The sequence below is a fragment of the Nymphalis io genome, chromosome 24 (genome assembly GCF_905147045.1).
Source record: "Nymphalis io chromosome 24, ilAglIoxx1.1, whole genome shotgun sequence".
NCBI lineage: Eukaryota > Metazoa > Arthropoda > Insecta > Lepidoptera > Nymphalidae > Nymphalis > Nymphalis io.
The window spans coordinates 5,184,925-5,208,009 of NC_065911.1; the positions used below are offsets into that span (position 1 = coordinate 5,184,925).

General features: G+C 33.3%; 3 protein-coding genes across 6 annotated transcripts; 2 read left to right on the forward strand and 1 right to left on the reverse strand.

Moving 5' to 3' along the window:
• The first annotated feature begins 882 nt into the window (after positions 1–882).
• Positions 883–15,709, forward strand: LOC126777845 (uncharacterized). Of its 4 annotated transcripts, none has more exons than XM_050501075.1 (17): positions 883–1,106; positions 2,850–2,948; positions 6,165–6,239; positions 6,771–6,884; positions 7,804–7,953; positions 8,268–8,354; positions 8,709–8,898; positions 9,729–9,857; positions 10,411–10,452; positions 10,540–10,609; positions 11,408–11,574; positions 11,681–12,454; positions 12,609–12,916; positions 13,160–13,329; positions 13,808–13,984; positions 14,672–14,775; positions 14,982–15,709. In XM_050501075.1, exons 2-17 carry the CDS (start codon positions 2,916–2,918, stop codon positions 15,284–15,286), a joined length of 2,895 nt encoding a protein of 964 aa, XP_050357032.1. In that variant the 5' UTR covers positions 883–1,106; positions 2,850–2,915; the 3' UTR covers positions 15,287–15,709. The 4 variants fall into 4 exon arrangements, with proteins under 4 accessions (XP_050357032.1, XP_050357029.1, XP_050357030.1 ...); XM_050501072.1 differs by lacking the exon at positions 883–1,106 and adding an exon at positions 1,231–1,296; XM_050501073.1 differs by lacking the exon at positions 883–1,106 and adding an exon at positions 1,231–1,296 and having other exon boundaries at positions 15,012–15,709.
• Positions 15,480–18,347, reverse strand: LOC126777916 (carbonyl reductase [NADPH] 3-like). Its single transcript, XM_050501227.1, has 2 exons — positions 17,189–18,347; positions 15,480–16,432 (listed from the first exon to the last, which is right to left on the reverse strand). Exons 1-2 carry the CDS (start codon positions 17,820–17,822, stop codon positions 16,224–16,226), a joined length of 843 nt encoding a protein of 280 aa, XP_050357184.1. The 5' UTR covers positions 17,823–18,347; the 3' UTR covers positions 15,480–16,223.
• A 168-nt stretch (positions 18,348–18,515) lies between these two features.
• Positions 18,516–19,304, forward strand: LOC126777931 (protein lethal(2)essential for life-like). Its single transcript, XM_050501248.1, has one exon. It carries the CDS (start codon positions 18,630–18,632, stop codon positions 19,041–19,043), a length of 414 nt encoding a protein of 137 aa, XP_050357205.1. The 5' UTR covers positions 18,516–18,629; the 3' UTR covers positions 19,044–19,304.
• The last annotated feature ends 3,781 nt before the right edge of the window (positions 19,305–23,085 follow it).

Consider the following 23,085-nt stretch of genomic DNA (forward strand, 5'->3'; position numbering starts at 1 on the left):
CCATCAGGTGGCCCCCATATGCTCGTCCGCCTTCTATTGCTATAAAAAAATAGAAAAGATATAAATTAAACATACATACATATAAATAAATTATTAAATGAAATTAATTATAACTTATTTCACTAAAATATATGTACTTACATACATATCTAGAGGTAGGTTTGAGCAACTTCCACAAAAACAAACTACTTTTTTTATTGCATGTCGTTTTCTTAGTCGTAATATCTTATTGGTGCAAAATTTGTGGGGTTTGAAATTATTTATTAAATCAAAAAGATTATATTATCAAGTAACAACATAGAAATATTATTAATAGTGATGTGCGGAACTTATTAAATGCAATCATACATAAAACGCGCACAATATGTTGAGATTAAAATAATTATTTCATATATTTACATACATACAGTCATTTTTTGTAGGTACTTATTGTGTGTGTGATTTTTTAACATTAGTCGCCATCGTGAATATCTGACTAGCCCAAAATAGATGGCGTTAAGTCCGCCTTTCCTATCATACAATTGCTTGTGGACAAAAAGTGAAAAAAATAAATAAATTATTTACACGATAGTCGATAAATAATTACTGTAAATTTGCTAATATTAAGAAAACGAATACAATTCATAATAAAAATATATACAATATCGTGAAGAGCAACTCTATAACCGTAAAAATATTGTATCTGTAAATATGACATAAATAATTGCCATGTAAAATATTCTTATTAAACACGATAATTAAGAAGTTGTATTAAATCATAAGCTAATAATTACATATTATTTCAATATTTTTTTGTATCTTTCTGATTTTAATACAATTTATAAAAATACTCATTCATTATTCAAAATTAAAAAGCAAATGAATTGTCTATGGAATCAGAACGGAATCTTGAAAGAGATTAGGCCATTTCATAAAACAAATGTATAGTAACTCGCAGAAAATATATTCTGGACAGTTGTATTTATTTCAGCTTTGCATTTTAATTTAAATTGAATCGTGAACCGCAATATAGGCCCATTCTAGAGGATTGATCTACGACTCTAGCAGAAGGGTTAGCAGTCTTGATTCTGCAATAGAAAAAGATTTGCATTGAGAGGAGACGTAAGGTAAACATCGATTTATTTTCTCCAAAAATGGAATCGGTCGACGTTATTATTGAGTAAATGTTTCTAAATGATTTAAATAGTGCCTTGAGTGTTTATAATTATTTTTAGTGCATCCTTGTACGAAATGAAAGTTTGACTTATGCCACATATTCTTTTGAATGGCAGCTGGCGGACGTACTTTAGCGTAATTGTAGGTACATAAAATGCTACGTAAACCGTATACTAATGTTATGCATTATTATTTTGCTGTTTCCATGAGTGATTGAGTATTTTAGTTTATTTCCAAACCTACGTAGAAATAGTGAATTGAATTGTTTTTTACACAGTGAAATGTCAAATTATGAACTTGTCAAAGCTAGGTTGAGTCATTGTTGCAATCACTTTATCTTTCCAATTTACTATTAAAAACCTACTTACACTGTTTACTTTTACATAAAGTCATATACAAGCTCTGGGTCATAAAATATTTTCAATAATATTGTGAAACATTGTTTTTAGAATACTTACATTTTATGTGATTTCCTATTAAAACTATCTAAATGGTAAAGTACTTTATTGTTCTATCTATTGTGATTCATTCATAAACAAAGTACATTACATAAAAACAATAATACATTTGAATATCTCCTTGTGTCCTTGGTCACATACTATTTTAGTGTTTGGAAAACTTATTCAAATTCATATGGGGTAACTTTCACCTAAACAAATGAAACTGTTATAAACAATATAAAACTTATCATTTTAATGTTATCTCAAGATATAAATTTTTATAATTATGACACAATTAACTAGATTTTAGTAGTGATTTTGATTTCATTAATTTATGAAAAGTATTTTAAAAATATGTGGAGTTGGGTGGGTTTTTTTATAGTATTAGGATGTTTATTATTGGATACTTTAACTTGTAACAAATTTTTCAACATTTTTAAGAAATGAACTACACTTTATAAGAAAACATTATTTATTTATAATGATATGTAAAATTTCGATATTTTATAGTTTAATGTTCCTGAGTATTGAAAGAAATTCACACAACAGTTTTTTTCAAATGCTCAGACATGTACATATTTATATATGAATATTTGTAAGACAAATTTTATTAGTAAATAATTTATTTTTCAAGTAATTAATGTATTCAGAGATTAATTAGATATATTCGGTCAAAAATCAGTATTTTTTTATTTTACGATGACTATTATAACCTTAAAAATTACTTTGTTATTTTTTATGATCATTTCAATATATGTAAGTTGGATATTGTTCTTGTCCAACGATACAAAAATATCTCATCATTAAGTTCATATAAGTTATTTGTATTTTTTATTTATACATATAATTTTATATAAAAGTATTTTTTTCATATGATACTTAAGAATAATAACTTCAAATGGTAACCCCTAGCCTCATACATGCCTTTCTAATATTACTTACATAACTTATCATTGAAGCTTCTTTGATTGCATCTCATCAAATACTGTACATTCTCTTGCAATATACTAAGGCTTTATTTGCATGTAATCACTTAGTATTTCAAAACGACAAATATCTTAAAATTCAATAAATCTGTTTGTTTCTCTTGTTCAAATCATTGTTTACAGATGAGATCTATTTTAGTGCCCAATTTAGTAATACATGGTGTTTATTGATTCAATGAAATACTACAATAAAGTATCATTTTTTAAAGTTTTGATGATTTATTGGTTATTTAAAATATGATTATATAAATGTTTTGTTTAATTTCAGGTAAAAGAGGCACGGGTTTGTTCACAAATACTGAAAAGTACAGAACATTTAGCTCTTAGGGCTAGGATGTCAGTGTTGAATCAGAGTGGAGAAGAGCAGGTAAATTATATACATATTTTAATTAATAATAATTTATATAGATCGATTGAGTCTCTTATAAATATAAAAAAAATACTAGAACGAAAATCAATTTCATAAAATTTATAATTATCACTCAGGGCTATATTAACAAAAATAATTACAAATCAATCATTTAATTGCATTTACTTATTCAATAATTGATTAAACAAGTTTGATTGATGAGTGTGTGTGTCAATTACACATTCCTTGTTTACATTTCATTGGTTAAATAATCTCTGATTTTGGAACAGACTACTGTTTTGTATAGATCATTATTATATGAAGATTTACTCAAATATCTTGTAATATAATATGGGACCAAGTATTATGATTTTATAAATAGATTATTACAAAAAAAAATATTTGGAAAGTCTTTCATTAATGAAAACGATAGTTCTATACTATTATTTATTCAATCAAAACTGATATCTGTACGTACCTCTTCCAATTTTTTTTATCAATTGTAATTTTTTATTTTAGTAAGCAAAGCACATTTAATTATAAATATCAATAAAATTTATATGGAAGTTGTAATAAATTAAACTTACAGACTAGCAGACTTAAACGATCAGTTGTTTGTTTACAAAACCATCTTGATAAGGATTTTGGTGGCAGGCCAGGCAGATATTTAAATATAGCCTAATGCCATACTATTTGAGTAATTTATACTATAAATTAATATTCAACAAATATGCAAGTTCATTACAAATTACTCTTTACTAACTTGGTCCATAGAGACATATTTATATGGAAATGCAGGTTTTGGTTCTGGAAAATTTCCTTTCCTTCATTCCTTAAAAATATCACGTAAAATTTCATTGCAAAGATATTTGAACAAAGAATTTGTAATGATAATAATTTATTTGCATGTTATATGTTTTTTTTGCACATATATAATTATTAGTATATATTTTTTTATTGATTTCTATATACTTGGAAACTTACAATAGAGCAACATGACAAATTAAATTCGGAATAATTTTACATATCAGGAAGGCCACTGCCTTTGAAATATTGTCTGGCTGTTTTAAAAGTCAGTCTGTTCTAAGTTTTAGTATTTTTTAAGTGTTTTCGTTTAAACTGGGTCAATAGATAAAGTAATAAATACACCTAACTGTAGTTGAACTATCCATTAATATTAATGAGTTATCCATAAAGATTACAAGTTGTGATTGGTGGGTGTGGCCGGCCTAAACATGACATGTTGTAAACAAAATACATTTTACTAATTATAAAGTGAGTATTTCATTAATAATAAATAATAAGTCGAGATGGCCCAGTGGTAAGAACGCGTGAATCTTAACCGATGAACGTGGGTTCAAACCCGGGCAAGCACCTCTGAATTTTCATGTGCTTAATTTCTGTTTATAATTCATCTCGTGCTTTTCGGTGAAGGAAAACATCGTGAGGAAACCTGCATGTGTCTAATTTCATCAAAATTCTGCCACATGTGTATTCCACCAACCCGCATTGGAGCAGCGTGGTGGAATAAGCTCCAAACCTTCTCCTCAAATAGGGAGAGGAGGCCTTAGCCCAGCAGTGGGACATTTACAGGCTGTTACTTTACTTTTAAATAATATTTCTTATTTGTTTTAAATTTCTTTTCATATTCAATTTTAAAATGTTTACATAAATTATATATATAAGCAGAATTAAATATTACGTACATTTTTTTTGCTGTCAACATATTATATCCATAAATATATGATAAAGATACATATAGAACATTCTTAAAAGTAACATAATTAACAATAAGACATAACAATAGAATTTAATTTTTATTATATTGAGAATTTTGTATATTATTTTTAAGCAACATTTAGTGCACTAGTAATAATTTTGTGTTGTTACATTATTTTGTGTTTTAAAGCAAAAGATTCAGGTATTCGTATTCTATTATATATTCATACATAGTCGTATTTATTTATTTATTTATTGGAAATAGTTACACCATCGACTTATCACAAACACATTCACTTAGCATTAGATACAGGGTATTAAATCTAGGTGAATAAATCATTACAGGTGTAAACAACATTGACCTTAAGATAAGACTATACTAACCTAATTATGTCTTAACTAAAAATTAAAAAAGATAAATAAATTATAGATAATTAAACAAAAAATAAAATTTAAATACAACAACAAAAATCTACAAGGGTTGAAATAATTAATTTATGAATAAAATGGTTTTTAAGTTATACTATGAGATCTTTACAGAGCTTCACAAAAGTTGGCTTGCTTTGGGCAAAGATGTCGATATTGCCGTTAGAAGAATATTCATTATAAGAATTAATTATTCTGTTGAGGGGTGCATGTTTACCTAAATTTGTTTTTACGTATGTTTTGCTAATAGTAATACTTTCTTTAAAATATTTTCTCGACATTTGTCAGGTTTTTATATGACTTCCGCCTGACCTCCACCATCCTTTTAAGGTGAAATATATTGTATCAGATTTATATTACCATCTAGAGCTTAGGATCATTATTGCTTAGGATATCGAATTGGTGTTTTCGCAATAAATATTCGTATGAGCTTTATTTAAATGTTACTTAAATTCTTTATTATTGGGAATAACAATCGGATTGATATAAGTAATTTTGTTTTATGAATAAATATGTATTTACCATGTAAAAATATCAAATATATAAATATGATCACTGTAAAATATTTTGTAATACTTGTATATAACGAAATATAAATATATTAAATAATACTATTGTACTGTTAATAGAAATTAGTACATATTTTAATCATTTTATGCTAAATACCTGTATAATACATTAACAGCCTGGTCGCATATTTGGGCAAGGGATGCCTCTCCTGCTGGTCTGATCAAGCAGAAAGATTTAAAAAAAATGTAGATTCTACCAAAAACCGACAAGAAACTCAGTAGTAACTCTTTTTCGTCCTTTTAATTACAACAACAATTAAAATTAATTTATGCATATCCTGCTTGGAAATCAACAAATACTAACTCTACATTTCCTTATCATTTATATAATCTTGTGTTGAGTAATATACCTTATTTATCAAAGTTATTTATACATGAGATTGAAATGTATCAATAGAAAAAGTTAAAAATAACTGGACTCTTGTTATAGAAACGAATACCGTGTCCCAGGAAGGATTTATTGACTTTGCAAAGTCAGAAATTATGCTGTAGTTTAATCATATATATGTTTTGATTTCAGGTGGAATGTCCCCTGTGTATGGAACCCTTGGAAGTGGACGATCTCCACTTCTATCCGTGCACATGTGGTTATCAAGTGAGTTATGTTTATTATTAACGAAACACACACTAATGGCAAACCTTTTAAAAAAAGTATGTGTCAATATAAAAAATAATAATTATAATCCCTTTTACCATCTATCAAATGAATTACGCTAAAAAATTTTGTCCGGAATCGATACCACTGTCTAATATCTAGTCACTAACTAGGAGATGAATAAACTCATATTTGAATACTAGGAAATTAAAATAAGAAAGGATTTTGAATGGTATCCCTAATTTTTTAGCAATTTTTCAAGTTTGTGAGGGTTAAAATATGCAAGATTAAGAAATTTAATTATAATTTATTACGATAAACTCATATAAGTACTTCTGAATTATAACTTTAAAAATGTAGCATCTCAGTTAAAAGTCAAACTAATCAAATAAATAAACAATGTATTGTTACAAATGAATTGATTAAACAAATATATAATAATTATATATTTATAGCAAGTGCTTAATGTGTTTGTTAAGTAAATGAGACCTCGTTTTAAATTCGTGTTTAAGAATTATTATTATATTTCAGATATGCAGGTTTTGCTGGAATCGTATACGGGAGGGCGAGAATGGCCTCTGTCCCGCTTGTCGGAAGGCCTATCCGGAAAACCCTGCAGATTTCACTCCTCTCAGTCAAGAACAGGTACATATATTATAACTAAAATCACCATAACTGTTTTTTTTTATAGAATAGGAAGGCGGAGCATATGGGCCACCTGATGGTAAGTGGTCACCAACGCCCATAGACATTGGCATTGTAAGAAATGTTAATCATCGCTTACATCACCAATACGCCACCAACCTTGGGAACTAAGATGTTACGCCCCTTGTGCCTGTAATTACACTGACTCACTCACCCTTCAAACCGGAACACAACAATACCAAGTACTTCTGTTTGGCGGTAGAATATCTGGTGAGTGGGTGGTACCTACCCAGACGAACTTGCACAAAGCTCTACCACCAGTAAAATTTATTGTTTATAATTTCTTAACAAAACTTTATTTGATACATGGACCGTACGCAATGACATAATGTAGACAAATGTCAGTCAGCTGACTTGATCATGTCAACCATACCTTGATATAACATTAGTTAACATAGTATAGTTTATAATAAAAGCAAATAATATAACAGTACAAATTGAAAAATATTTACTTATATTTAAGCTAGCTTATATGCTGAAAATCTTTATAGCTATTTGAAATAATCTCACAAGTCCAGCGGTAGTTAAGTAAAATGATGACTTGATTTTTTTTGTTTTAACAATTATAGTAATCATGAATAGTATATAAATTAGCATGAAAGTAAATGATACACCGTGTCCGATGTTATTCAATGACATATCGATAAGGTTTTTAAGGTTGTTTAATTATAATTATTGTATATTCTATTTTAGTAGTTATTGTATATATAATATATAAAAAATATACTCTTGAAAAATATGGTAAGTAATTTTTTTTTTATATATAGCATATAGAAATTATATAAATAGTACCTTTTACTCGTTTGTGTTGTTTGTGTCATTGTTAATAATTTAAATTATATTATATAAAATGTTATAGGTGGCCGCGATAAAGACGGAGAAGAAAGCTCGCGAGCAGAAGCGACGCAACAAGACTCTCGAGTCTCGGCGAGCGCTCGCGAACGTTCGCGTGGTCCAGAACAACCTCGTGTTCGTCGTCGGCCTACCCGTGCGTCTCGCCGACCCCGAGGTATGTTATTAGCATTATAATATCACGCTAGTTAATCAAATATCTTGAAAAAAATTAAAATCAATAAAATATTATATGATATCAAAATTGTCTCTGCAATTCCAACTGAGTATAAAAGGGAAGTAAACCTAACAATAATAATGTTTCCAAGTTATAATTTTGATGGTCACTTATATATAAATAATTAGATAGATTGAGAGGTATTACTGGCAGAGTCGTGAAAATGTAAACTATGAATCTATCTATATTTGTACATCTCAGTTTATTCTAAGCATGTTAAACTATATAAACAAATATTTTTCTTATTTTTTCAGATATTAAAACGGCAAGAGTACTTTGGCAAATATGGCAAAATTCACAAAGTAGTTATAAACCAAAGTACGGCATATGCGGGGTCACAGGTGAGAGTCATATTTATTGATACAATAAAAAATATAATGACACTATATTTTAAATGAAAATGTCGTCATAAATGTTTCACTGTGAAAGACAAATCTAAAATCATACAATCGAAAAAATATTTTTATACCAATTTCTGTTGTATATTTATTGATTGTTTTTCCTTTTTTTTTCGGTATAATTTAACCCATACTAGCTTTACATAAGCGTCACTAACGTTTCGTACTATCGTTGGAGGATTAAGATTTAAAAAAATTAGAGTCAATTTGTTCTGCAGTGATAGATTTAATGAAAACCGATCCCAAGACTCCCTTGGCAAATATTACCCGTATAATATTATATCCATACCACCGCAGGGCCCGTCGGCGTCGGCGTACGTGACGTACGTGTCGCCGGCGGACGCGCTGCGCGCCATCCAGGGCGTCAACAACGTGACGCTGGACGGGCGCGTGCTCAAGGGCTCGCTCGGCACCACCAAGTACTGCGCCAACTTCATGAAGAACATGCCCTGTCCCAAGCCCGACTGCATGTACCTGCACGAGCTGGGTCCGTACTGGAGCTTTATATTTATCTGCACCTAAACGCTTCGACCGCGACTAAAATTAATAATGTCCTCCGGACCGATTTTGGTCCCGACGCTAAACTCAAAAGAGATTAGCCAACTGCGCAGGACATATTATAGTGCACAAGTTTGGGCGCTTATAAAGGTGTACTCTCTATTCCCTCACTCTCATAATCCGATGGGACGGCAATCCGACGCGACCGGAAAGAGTTCAGGCGCAGGACCAACGGCTTTACGTGCTTTCCGGGAAGGGAGTTTACGCATTTCCAACTTCCAGACACTGGACTGCTAGTGAGAATTTTCGACAGAAAAACCCAATAACTTTTTATTGGATCCACCTGGGGTTCGAATCGGGGTTGAGTTTTCACAGTGCATTAGAGTAACAAGAATGCGTTTTCATAAAATCAATTAAACATATTAAAAGGCAATGGATTAAAAATCTACTTGCAGTGAAAAATAAATAAATAAATATTATATACAAATATAAATTTGGCAGAGGAGTTTAATTTAGTAATGTATTTACATGTATTATTTTGTTTAATGGAAACCTTAAATATGTAATTTAGATAATGAATTATTGTTTGAATATTATATATAGACTATAATTTTTCATATACATCACGACTATAAATAGTGCACTACTATCTACTGCTATCCACAGAGCAGATCCGAATGTAAATAATAATTGGCAGTGACCCAAGACATATTTCCGTGAATTGTCCACTAAAATAATTATCGAGACTATATTAACTAAGGTCGCTAGGCGCAATAACGATTACTTAAAGGTCAATAATAAATTATGATATATTTTCAGGCGATCCGAAGGCGTCGTTCACGAAAGAAGAGATGCATGCGGGACTGCACCAGGTCTACGAGCGGCGTCTGCATCAGCAGCTGTTGCAGGCGCAGCGAGACCGCCCCGACGACAAACAAGCGCACGACGGTGAGCACCACATAAAACTACCACTTGCCATCTTCCTACTATTGCATCAAATTGACAATAGATTAAATTTATTATTTATTTAATGTACATACACCCAATTTTAGAAAATGCACAAATGAAGATTTGTTGTTGTACAAAATAAATTAATTTTAATATTTTACAGAATAAATTATATCCTCATACATACGAAACTATTTAATAAATATTATGTGTTATACATACAACCACTAAATTAAATATAATATTAATTACTGTCACTCATATACACGGACCTTACATTTGCACATGCAAAAGTTAGCTACTGGACCCATGAGACAGTTATTATCTGTAATAAGTAAAGCTATGAACCCGAATTCACCAAATATTAACACTATATAAAATAAAAGTTAACGTTTGTCGTTTTTATAGTACAAATTAGTAATAAATTATTGTATTGGTAATGAGGCCAAATAATAAATATACTTTTTATTATAACAAGTTGTTGTTCTTTGTATAAAAATAAAATTGAAATGAATTGAAGTACTTAATATTCTTAATTTATTATCCATTTCAGGTAATTCTAGTACGAATGCAGAAAAAGGCAGTTCTAAAGATGGTAAGCCAGGATATTTTTATGTTTGAAGGTGATATATAATGATCATTTTTAATTGAGTAATTTTTAATTATTGTTGAAACATTTCAGGCAGTCAATCGAACTTTATACCGACAACAGTGATCACTTCGTCTCAAATAAATGTAGTCAGCACGTCTAAGTAAGTATATCTTATGTTAAATAATATTAAAATGCATAACAAAATACATTAATATTATCATAAAAATATTACATACTGTCATGTATATAAATAACGTACCTTGGGCACTAAGATGTTATATCACTTTTTTCTTATACTGGCTCTCTCACCCACACAATAACACTTACTGCTGTTTCGCAGTAGCATATCTGATGAGTGGGTGGTACCTACCCAGACGAGCTTGCACAAAGCCCTACCACCAGTAAAATGTGAATGTCCTACTGCTGGGCTAACTAGCTAGGCCCCCTCTCCTTTTTTTGAGGAGAAGCTTTGGGACTTATTCCCCCACACTGTCCCAATGCTGGTTAGTGGAATACACATGTGGCAAAATTTCAGTGAAATTAGACATACAGGTTTTCTCACGATGTTTTACCACATAGGCCATTTTGACTTATACCAATTTATGTTCAACAATAATATTAAATAAGTATTAATAAACAAGGCATATACTGTGGGAGATTATATTCATGATAAAAGAGCTTGTCATTTTCCTTCTCGATCAGTATTCATTGTTTTTTATACAGGATACATAAATTTAATTGATTATATATGATGTGGAATATATGAATAAGAAAAACTAGAGTTTCTTGCTTGAGGTTAAGATTTTGAACTTGTAGTAATTTTACATTAAACTAATCTTATAAAATAACGATTAAAAAATGCCTGTAAGAGCCTATTTTAATATGTATTTCAGTATGTATATCCTTGCATATAACAAAAATCTTATTTACTAATTGTAATATTCCTCATTCGCAATAGATCAAAGAAAGATACGGTAAATAGCAACGGCAACAGTAACGGCAGTAGCAGCAGCAATAGTAGCAGTAATGGTACGACCGTTGGTAAAGAGGCATGGCCCAGCCTTGGATCGTCACCGCCATCAGACAGCCCCGCCAGGAAACAGAACAGTCCCAAGCCGCATACAGGTTAGTCTCGAAACATTGTAGAACCTGAGGAGAACATATTTATTATTTTAATAAGTTCATTAATCATTTAATGAGTGATTGTTCATTGTGTTATATTTTTGTTCAGTTAAGTCACAAGAAAATGGCACATCGGAATCGTCCAGTCCAACGCAGCTCCAAACTCAACAGTCTCAAACGAAACATAGCAAAGAAAATCACACAGACAGCAAGACAAGCAGAAGTAATAAGGACAGTAATACTACAAATGGACAGCCTAGCAAGAAAAGCAAATCAGAAAGCAAATCAAAACAGAAGAATAGTAATAGTATTATAAATGAAACAAGTGAAACAGAATTAGTCGATAGCAAACCAGAACAGAATAGTCCAAACAGTACGCAGACACAGCAAAACTCAGTCTTCGATAATGACACACAAAGCTATTTATCAAATGAATTAGATGAATTGGAATCAGATAGACACAGCCTGTTGGAAAACCACGATTTATTAGACAACAGCGATCACAGCCTACTAGACGACGATAATACACACAATCTATTAAACGATGCCAATAACGAAGTTATGATGATGCAGAGGCATAGAGAAATGCTCGCAGGGCTAGTCGATAATAACCATTTATTGCCTCAAATGAAAAGCCCACTAGTGAATGGTTACGGGTTGTTAGACAGGGATACAATGAGTTATCTAGGTAATGATAGGCAGATTAGTCAAATTAACCACGGTCTGATGGACCAGAAGGAAATGCTGCTCAGAGAACGCAGTCGGAGCAGCCTGCTAATGAGACAGAACGAAATGCTGGCTAGGCAGCATAATGTTATGGTGGAACCTAAGCATTATGTGCCAAATTCTAGTATAGGACTTGAGTCTGCTAGTGAATTATTAGGTAAGGTAAACGCTTACGTTCAGAATCAACGTTATATTGAATTCAATAATAATCTTGACACTGACATAATACATTTCAGATTACATTTTTATATTTGATAATAAAGCAATGTTTGTTTAATCGAGATTAACGTAAACGGCCTGTGTCTTTTCAGGTGCTAATTTTCATCCAAATCACAATATGCTTCCACCGTTCGGTATGAGAGTAGACAATTCAATGGGCTCAAGCTCTTTAGGGAACACAATAACAAACACACTAACCGCAAACTCCTTGTCTAATCCTATTTCCGCAAATACATTGGCGAACTCTATGGGCACGAACAGTCTAGCTGCAAATTCAATGGGAAGTTCAATGGGCAGTTCTATGGGTGGGTTCATGTTACACACACAGCAGATGCCGCAGATGCAAAGCCAGCAAATGCAGAGCGGTCTCGTCAACGGATTCGATACGCCACAGTCTGCTGTAAGTTAAAAATGATTTTATTATAAATAGATAACTGTCAATTTTGTTTTTCAATAACAAAATTATGGTAGCGAGAATTCGATATCGTAAAGTTTATGAAACATGTATGTATTTTTTTATTTGTTTCAAATTCTTAGATATAATATTATACAAAATCTGACAAAAGAATCAGACCCTTATCAATCGAGTTGATATACCTCTAATAAGTAGGCCTATACATAATTGTTATATTCGATTTTTCAGAGCGAAGGTCGTTATCAGGCTGAGACCATGGACAAGTTCTTCACGGACTTCCACAAGGCGCAACAGATGCGGTTGCTGTTGGCTCGAGGCGAGGAGAGACGCCACGACCGCGACCTGCCGCCGCACGCCATGCTCAGCGCGGAGAGACTCGAGATGGAGCACAAGCACAGGTACCTCGACTGTTGCTACCCAAGTAACCATTCATGCTGGTTAAGTGTGGCCTATGAAGTTGATGTCAGCATTCTCTTATGTCCGGTTACTATATTTAAGAAGTAATGATAGAATTTAGAATCGTTTACGAAATTCGATGGCTCGTGTATGTGACGAAAATTTTCATGGCCTGCATCACAAATTTAAAAACAATCGGTTATTGTTTTTTTATATCACAAGTTCAATTAAGCTGAAATTGGTTTAAAAATAAAGTACACAATATTTGAAAGAAACTATTATTATATATTTAAAAAAAAACGATTATAACAAGCGTGCGAGCGTTTAACATTGATGGTATTTTGTAATAAATTACTGGTTATAACTCAAGGATTTTTGTATCTTTTGAATGAAGTGAATTAAAGATATTTCAAGAAACACTTCGATGAGCAGACCCAATCGCTATGTTCATCTCTGAATAAATGGTATGTTATATTCCAGGATGAGCAACATGCGTGCGAACGACGCGGGAGCGTGCGCGGGCGGCGCGGGCGCGGCGGGCGGGCGCGCGGCGGGCGACGGCGACGACGACCTCGACTTCGACCCCTTCAAGGAGACGCAGAAGGCCTTCGCGGAGATGATGGAGACGGAGGTCAAACACAACACCATCTCCAGCGGGTATGCGTGCGTCACGAGATTTATCTTATTTACTTATACATACATCACTAACTGCTCGATCGTTTTATTTAATTATGGTTACAAAACACTAACGCCTGTACTGCTCTCGGAAATTGTGGTCGCGAACCGTGTTCCTTTATACACTTGTACAGATAATTAAGTTTAGTAATTGACCCATAAATAAGTTACTATTTTTCTCGTATATTTTTACGGTTTCTATGAAATGTTATTTTGTTTTACGAAATATACACGTATTCGTCATATGGTTTCCAATAATTACATTTCTAAAATATTTTTGTAAAATTTAAAATAGGGTAAAACATTATTACATTATTTATTTAAAGTAGGGTAAAACATTCGATAAATTCACTCATCGGTCTTATTTTATACTAGAAGCTTTATTATTTGCAAGTAGTATGCTAAATATTATAATCATTCATTTTTCAATAAAAAGTCACTCTAATATTCGTTGAAACGTGTCACCAAGTGATAAGTGTCAAGTTCGACAAACAAAGATCTCAGCATCTCTTTTATTTCCATTTTATTCGGTTTGATGTTCTAGACACATTTAATTGAAACATTTTTAAAGATGTATATACTGCGATGTAACGTTTTTTTACAATGATTCAAAAATTAAAAATAATAACTTAAGATTACAATATCAATAAATAACTATAAATATTCCAGTGACAACATGGATTGCGTACGCCGGTCGCGTCTGCCGCCGCCCGGTTTCAGCCACATGAATGCGTTTGGCATCGGAGTTCCCCGCCACCAGACACACCATCAAAGTAAATTAATCATAATATTTATTTTAATGAATTGTTGTGTACATAACATTTCTAGTAAACATGGCATTCAAAAATAATGAAAAAATATAAATGATATGACTTCTATATGAACAATCGTAGCCGATTTGCTGAAACTTCAGCTAGCATTGGAGAAAAAATCTCTAGTTGGCTTAACATTGTCAGTTCAACGGCATAAACGATTCCAGGTTACAATTCGAACAACGCAATGTTCTCAGACTGGACACAGATGGACCCTGCCATCATGTCGACTTCGGTTAACTTCGGCAAGGCACCGCCAGCGCAGGGCACGCTCAGCCAGCAGCAGCAAGAGTTGTTTGCGCGCTTCAACCACCTGCAAGTGCAGCCCAACGGTGTCAAGCTCCCCCAGTGGCCACAGCAAAAGATGTGGCCTCTACAGCACGGCGCGCCCTACAATGCGATTCCCCTGCCCCCGGGCTTCGCTCCTGCTAAGAACGCGCAACATCCCGCCGAGTGCATCGACGCCAAGTAGACCCACCGCCTCAAAAACAGCGGATACTATATTTTCTATTATTCTCTTTCCGTTGGTGATGTGATCGATAAATCTTTGTATTAAGAGAGCATATTTTAAACGAGAGAAATATGATAACAAAGGAATTTGTAAAATAAATTAACCTATTTGTTTTATTTAAAAAAAATGTTTGATTTATTTTTATATATCTTAATAGTTTCGGCTCCCCGCGTCTTATCATATTTCTTAGATTTCGTTCTGTTAATATTCTCGACTGAAGATATATGTATATTCGTTATATATTATATAATTGCTAGAACATAGCCCTGTTACATCAGATTATTTTTTCTATATAAAAATGAGATGCCAATTTATCGGTTCAGTTTTGTACATTATTGAGCCATTATCCATCAATGAAAAGATCATTAAAATTGAAGTATTATCTCTGATTCTTTTAATACATTCACCTACATTACAGTTATATATTGTTATATAATAGGGATAATATAATAAAAAAAAACACCATACAAGATGAGTAAAAATATATTATTTTAATGTTATAAGAAATATAATAAACAAAGAGGCCAGACATATTTATGTAACTTATAATAAATGTTATATTATCAAGTAAATATCATATATCAAGACATTAATAAATAACTTTTTATGACAACTTTTATTCTGCATGATATTTGATAATATTTGTTATAAAGCTATTGAATCGTTATTTTAAAAATGTATTCAATTTGTGCGAAATGTAAACTACGGTAATATCTGAAAAGATATGTATATCTTCATCCCCAATGATGATACTGAAGTTTGCAAGTAATGAGTCAAAAATCAAATAAATAGATTGCCATTTGATTCGATAACTTGGAAAATTAAAATTAGTTCTTTTATTTCTATTATGTATTATACGAATGATGTAGAGGTATTTATGGCTGACGCAGCATTGATATTACACTGATTTTCCATCGATATATTCGCGTGGATCAGGTCCATCCCATGGAACAGTGGCACCATTGTGCCATACATATAAACCACCGGCTTCAGGCATCAGTGCTAATCGTAACGCCACTTCAGCGGCTTGTTCTGGAGTCACAGTACCAGCTCCTCGTGTCATATCTGACATCACATAACCGGGGTGCACGCAATTTACTAAAATACCTGCAATAATATTAGATTTTTTATAATATAGTACATTATTTCAGCTTTATACGGAATGAAAATGTCAGTTTTTAATTAAAATTTGTTCAGTAGTTTATCATAATGTCACGTCAGTCAGGAAAGCGTAGGCATAGCTACTTAAATACCACTAACTACCACTACCGCTAACCATGGTATATTGATCGGTTAAGGAATGGTTTATATTTTTAACAGTGGCAATTGTATTGATACCTTCAAGCCCATTTAGGTGTTCGTCTACCTTCCTGCTTTACGTGAAAAAACAGCTGGATGCTATTTTTATAACTATAAAAACCGGCTTTTAAAAAGTTGCTTATTTACATATTTTTTCCTTAATTAGGCAACTTTTAGTATTTATTAATTGAATATAATTGTTTTAATCTCATATTAAAATATACCATACAATCAATTTAAAGTGGTATACCCAGGTCTATTTTATTATTTAGGTCAACATTATATACAAATACATGAGATTCACCTATAGACATATACATACAGTTATATACGCGCGGAGTTATATCATCAAATAAATCGCAGTCATAATGCATTGTTTTTTAAGAAACAAAAATGAATATATTTTTTTAACCTAAGGAATATGATGATTATATAAATAGTTCAATAACGGAGTCCGATCATCCTCCGAGATGCGGCAGGTTTCCTCATTTATAAATAGAAGTTTTATTCCTAAACAAGTATATATTTTTAATGTGATTATTTTGTTTAGAACACAATACATACCCCGTTCTTTAAGTCTCCGATTCAGTATAAAAGTATACGCATTTAAACCAACTTTTGACACAACATAAGGCGAATCTCCCCAGCCATCGGCAATTTCTCTATTGAATTTTACAGAATCTATGTATCTCTCCATTAAACTCTTCAATTCTGCTAAGCTTAGATTAGGATCAATTATTTCTTTTCTTAACTTTTCTGAAGGTATTCGTGACAAATGTCCAGAAGAACTTGAAATGTTGAGAATAGTGCCATGATCATTCATAAGAGGTAAAATTGCTTCAGTAAAGTTAACTAAAGCGAAGAAGTTTATTAGTAAAGTTTGTTCTGCTTGGTAAATCTTCGATTCTTTTGAGTCTTTTAGAAACAGTACCCCGGCATTGTTTATCAACAAATCAATTTTTCGCGACTTAAAATATGAACATAAATTTAACACACTTTTTTCATTGGTTACATCGAGCTGATGGTACTGCGGTATATAACCTAACTTCTGCAACTCTTGACAAGCTCTATTACCACGATCTTCGTTTCGTGATGTTAAATAAACTGACCCCTTAAACTTTTCGCATAAACCTTTGACGATGGCAAAACCTAAGCCTTTATTAGCACCTGTTACAATCGCAATTTTATTTTCACTCATATTTTGTTTTAATTATATATTTGTATCAATAAAGCTTTACGCTTGTTATTACTGATACTAAGTCGATATAAAAAAAATGTGTAGGTATTTGTGCATAAATCATCAGTGATAACATTCGATCTTACATACGTTTTTGTCAACAAAAATTGAACTGGTAGCATATATTAAGAAATATATTCGAATTGGACTGATAAAACTTAACTTAGTTCTAATTTATGAAAGAAAATTAGTGATTTAATATGCAGAGAGGTAAATTCCACTATCAGTTAAATATCTTGGATACAATTTGTTTTTCCTTAAATGGAGTCATTTTAACTGATTCATAATATAATCTCCGCGGGAACTAAATATCAAAACTTTGTGAAATAACAGATTGGTTAGTCGATATGTCATTATTTATAATATAGATCACGATTCGCATTAAACTAAATTGAGAATTCAATATAGCACGAGTAAACCGTTACTATATGTGATGCAAATAAAATATTCGAGCACATAACACAGTGATGAGTGAAGTAATGTAATTAATAAATTAACAATAATTATTTATTCGGTTATTCGTAAGATGTAATGTTTTTTTGTAAGATTGGTTGCATTGTTAGCTTTTATTGCCAGTGTGAATATAAGAACGTCACTAACTGACACTGATAACCATCGATTGTAATAATATAGACATATTTGAAATGACATTCATTCACTCGTTCTGCTATCAGCTGAGCTGAGTACTGACGTCTGATTGAGTGAGACATCAGTTTGTTTGTTTACTAAACTCGCAGCTTGAACATTCTAGAATAATAAAGGTTAAAAATGTCTTTTTGGCCTTCTACGAAACCTTTATTTGGCGATGAAATGGTTTTACGTTCTATCGATTGGCTGGAGAACTTTCCATGGAGAAATGAAACAACAATAAAAAAAGATAAAGATAAGTATCGCATTTGTTTACATGCTAAGGATTTTTCACCAGATGAAATTACTGTCAAAACAGTGGATGGATTTATTGTTGTAGAAGGCAAGCATGAAGAGAAAAAGGATGAAGATGGATATATTTCGAGACATTTTGTAAGGAGATACACATTACCGGAGGGTTGTCGACCAGAGTCCGTTGAATCCAGATTGTCTTCGGATGGAATTCTTACGATTATTGCGCCTAGGAAACCGGTCGTCCGTCGAGACACCGTCATACCAGTTTCACATGAAGCCAGTGTTAAATCCAAATTGTAATATTCAGTGAACACATTAGTTTTAAAAACTTTGTGGTTATCTGATTTTAGCGTATGCAATCAATTTATTAATAATAAATAATAATGTAACAGTTTAATTTGGTGCAATAAATTAATTTATAATTTATCTCATTATGTAAATTGAATAAGTTCAAATTTTAAGTCTAAATTTTTTGTTTTTGGTTTGATTTTGTGTAAATATTTAATAACTGGTTTAATGGTTTTATTTCTAAGTCTTGTAATAAATTTATATAATGAAAATAAACATCTGATTTTTTATTACATGTACCAATAAGATCTTGTGTAAATTATTCATATAAATATCACTTATAATATTGTGTGTGTGTAAGTCATAAAATGTTAATATTATTAATTATCTATGATATATTGTATAGTCAACTAATATTACGTATCAACATTAAAAAAAGCAGTTTATCAATACAAAAGTTGTGATTTAAAAATGCGATAATAAATCGTGAATACAAAATATTATTAAGTACCGTATATATTTAAAGGTAAGTTTGGCCAAAACAGCGAGCTACGTGTACAGTCCAATTTAGCGTATTTTTATTAGCGGCTAACAATGGCTTATGTAGTAATGGCGAATAGTTTCGATATATTTCAACGAATCTTGACGTAAGCTGCTAACTGAATTCACAAATTGTCCCAGCGACGTAACTAGCGTTTTCAGGACCCCTTCACGTGTTATAAAAACGAACGTGGACTGCCGAGCGTTAGACGAGAAACCGCTTATCGTCATTAGACTTGATTGCTATATTTTTATTATAAGTATATCATTTGTACTTTCTCGACTTTTTTGAGTCGGCTTTAATAAATACTCCGTCCCGGTCACCGGGAAAAAGAGCATTTATATCCCCATCTGTGTTTTAATGTTTAAAAAATAAAGTATTCTTTTTTTTCCCCTATTATCTACTTACTACTATAATAATGACAAAAAAGTAATATATATACATTAACATGAAACTTACCAAACTATTTATATTATTATTATTTTTAAATGTGCATTTTTTTATGTTTTTTTTTTTATATTTTCAATAATGTATAATTAAACAGCTCTGCCTAAGTAAAAATGATGTATAATAACTAGAGTTTGGACGTATGATATGATTATTGTCTGTAGGTGAGTGTATTTGAGTAAATTATACAAAATCTATTAGCAGCTTCAGTGTGGTTCTTGAATGCTGTTAGATGTAAGACTTTTCTTCTCACTGTTACTAGTCTGTGTGCTTGTTACAAATATTGTGTCTCCAAGAACTTTGCTGATTATTGTGGTTGAGTGGAGTGATGCTTGTGTTTGGAGGATGTTGATATTAACGTGTGTCTCTAGTTTGTCGCAGTACCGCTTTAGATTCTTTGTCACTACTCCTGTGGCGCCCACTACTATTGGAATCGTTGTGACTGTGCTTTTCCACAGTCTAGAGAGTTCGACTTTCAGCGGATGGTATTTGCTGATTTTTTCTATTTAATTTGTTCCAATATTATAGTCAGATGGTACCGAAACATCAATAAGGTAAGTTTTATTGTTGATTTTATCTATGTATATAAGGTCCGGTCTATTGTGAGTGATTGTGACATCGGTTTGTATGGGAATTTCCCACATTAATTTGGCTATATTATTTTCCTTTTCAGTGGGTTGTTTAAGTTATTCTTTCCACCATAATTTATTAACTTCTATTTTGCTTTTTCTTGCTAAACACCAGAACATATACTGTACCAAATTGTTATGTCTTTTAACATAATATGTTCCAGCTAGTTTTTCGCATCCTGCGAGAAGGTGTTGAACAGTTTCATCTTTAGATACGCACAAGCGGCATTTTCCGTCGACGCTTCGTTTCAATATGTCGCGTTTGTGCTAACGTGTAAGTACCGCTTGGTCTTGTATTGCAAATAAAGATGATTCCAATAAAGCTGAAATAGGTCGTTTCTTCAGCCACTTAAACGTCAGTTCTGTGTCCACATTGGCTAGGTCAAGGACCTTTTTGGGAAATTGGCCATGTAGGTTCTTGTTTCTCCAGGATTCGTTTTGCTTTTTAATTATGTTCTTTCTTATTTCTGTGATTGTGTATTTGCCGTTTGGTAACTTCAAATCTTTCTCTATCTCCTTTGCTTCTGTAAATATGGAATATTTTTCTCTTCTTTGGTCTTGCTGTACTATTGCTTCAATTAGGTAGTCATTTTTTTGTTCTAAATATTGTTTAAGTTTTAGAATATGGGCTTTATACAAGTCAATCAATCAACAGCCAATCGTTGTCCACTGCTGAACATAGGCCTCTCCCAAGGTGCGCCAAAGCTCCCTGTCCTCCGCCTTCCGCAACCAGTTGGTGCCCGCCACCTTCTTAAGGTCGTCGGTCCACCTGGCTGGAGGGCGCCCTACGCTGCGCTTGCCGATTCGCGGTCTCCACTCTAGGACTCGTCTGCTCCAACGGCCATCGGTCCTACGACATACGTGACCAGCCCACTGCCACTTCAGCCTGCTAATTTTGCAAGCTATGTCGGTGACTCCGGTTCTTTTCCGGATAATCTCATTTCTGATCTTATCCTTCAAAGATACTCCGAGCATAGCTCGCTCCATAGCACGCTGAGCGACTTTGAATTTGTGGACTAGTCCCGCAGTTAGTGTCCACGTTTCGGCACCGTATGTCATGGCAGGTAAGACGCATTGGTTGAAGACTTTCGTCTTCAAACATTGCGGTATAGACGACTTGAGGACTTGACGAAGGTTGCCAAATGCTGCCCATCCCAAGCGAATTCTTCGATCGGCTTCCTTCTCAAAGTTGTTCCTACCGACTTGTATTATCTGTCCTAGGTAGGTGTATTCACTAACAACTTCGAGAGGTTTCCCCTCGACGTATATCGGTCCCGGCACGACATGCCTATTGAACATGACCTTGGTCTTGTCCAAGTTCATACCGAGACCGACACGCCGGGAAGACTCGCCTAGGCTACGCAGCATTTCGGTGAGTTGTTCCAGCGACTCTGCTATGATGACGATATCGTCGGCAAATCGAAGGTGTGAGATGTACTCGCCGTTTACATTGACTCCATACCTAGTCCAATCCAGCGTTTTGAAAACGTCTTCCAACGCGTTGGTGAACAGTTTCGGGGATATTACATCCCCCTGTCTCACCCCTCTGCGCAGTTGGATCGCCTTCGTCTTACAGTCCTGGATGTGGACAGTCATTATAGCGGCGTTGTACAGACATCTCAGTACCTCGATATATCTCCAATCGATATGACATCTCTGCAAAGAGTCGAGCACTGCCCAGGTTTCGATGGAGTCGAAGGCTTTCTCGTAGTCCACAAATGCCATACACAGCGGCTGATTGTACTCTTCGGTCTTCTGCACAATCTGCCACAGTATGGATGTGGTCCACGGTGCTGTAGCCTGATCGAAAGCCGGCTTGCTCTGGGGGCTGGAACTCGTCAAGTCGTCTGGCGAGACGGCTCGTGACGACTCTTGAGAACAGCTTATACACGTGACTCAGGAGGGAGATTGGTCTGTAGTTTTTCAAGAGGGTTTTATCACCTTTCTTGAAAAACAGTACCACCTCACTCCCGCTCCACGTTTCCGGGGTCTTGCCATGTTGGATGACGGAATTAAAGAGGCTTGCTAGCTCTTTCAGGACCGGAGTCCCGCCTGCCTTAAGCAACTCTGTTGTGATTCCGTCATCTCCCGGAGCTTTGTTGTTTTTAAGCTGTTCTAGAGCCGCCCTAATCTCTCCTTGGTCAACGACCGGGATCTCCTCGGAGTAATGGCGCATAAGAGGGGCGCGCTGGTCATCAATACTGATTCCCACGGGTTTATCCGATCTTGAAGAGAACAACTGCCCATAAAACCTCTCTACTTCTCCGACAATCTCAGGCCTAGAGGTAACGACCCCACCATTTTCAGTTTTAAGTTTTGTCAGACGCGGCCTCCCAAACTTGCGAGCGAAAACTTTCGATCCCCGATTTTGCTCAATCGCAGCCTTGATGGCACGGGTATTGGAGCGTCGGAGATCGCGTCGCGTCAGCGTTTTTAT

Coding starts and splice junctions, on each gene's coding strand:
- LOC126777845 (XM_050501072.1), top strand. CDS start 1,246: ATGCCACATATTCTTTTGAATGGCAGCTGGCGGACGTACTTTAGCGTA. Junction 2,949..6,164: donor ATCAGAGTGGAGAAGAGCAG/GTAAATTATATA, acceptor TTTTGATTTCAG/GTGGAATGTCCCCTGTGTAT. Junction 12,917..13,159: donor TCGATACGCCACAGTCTGCT/GTAAGTTAAAAA, acceptor TCGATTTTTCAG/AGCGAAGGTCGTTATCAGGC.
- LOC126777916 (XM_050501227.1), bottom strand. CDS start 17,822: ATGAGTGAAAATAAAATTGCGATTGTAACAGGTGCTAATAAAGGCTTA. Junction 16,433..17,188: donor TCGGAGACTTAAAGAACGGG/GTATGTATTGTG, acceptor ATATTATTGCAG/GTATTTTAGTAAATTGCGTG.
- LOC126777931 (XM_050501248.1), top strand. CDS start 18,630: ATGTCTTTTTGGCCTTCTACGAAACCTTTATTTGGCGATGAAATGGTT.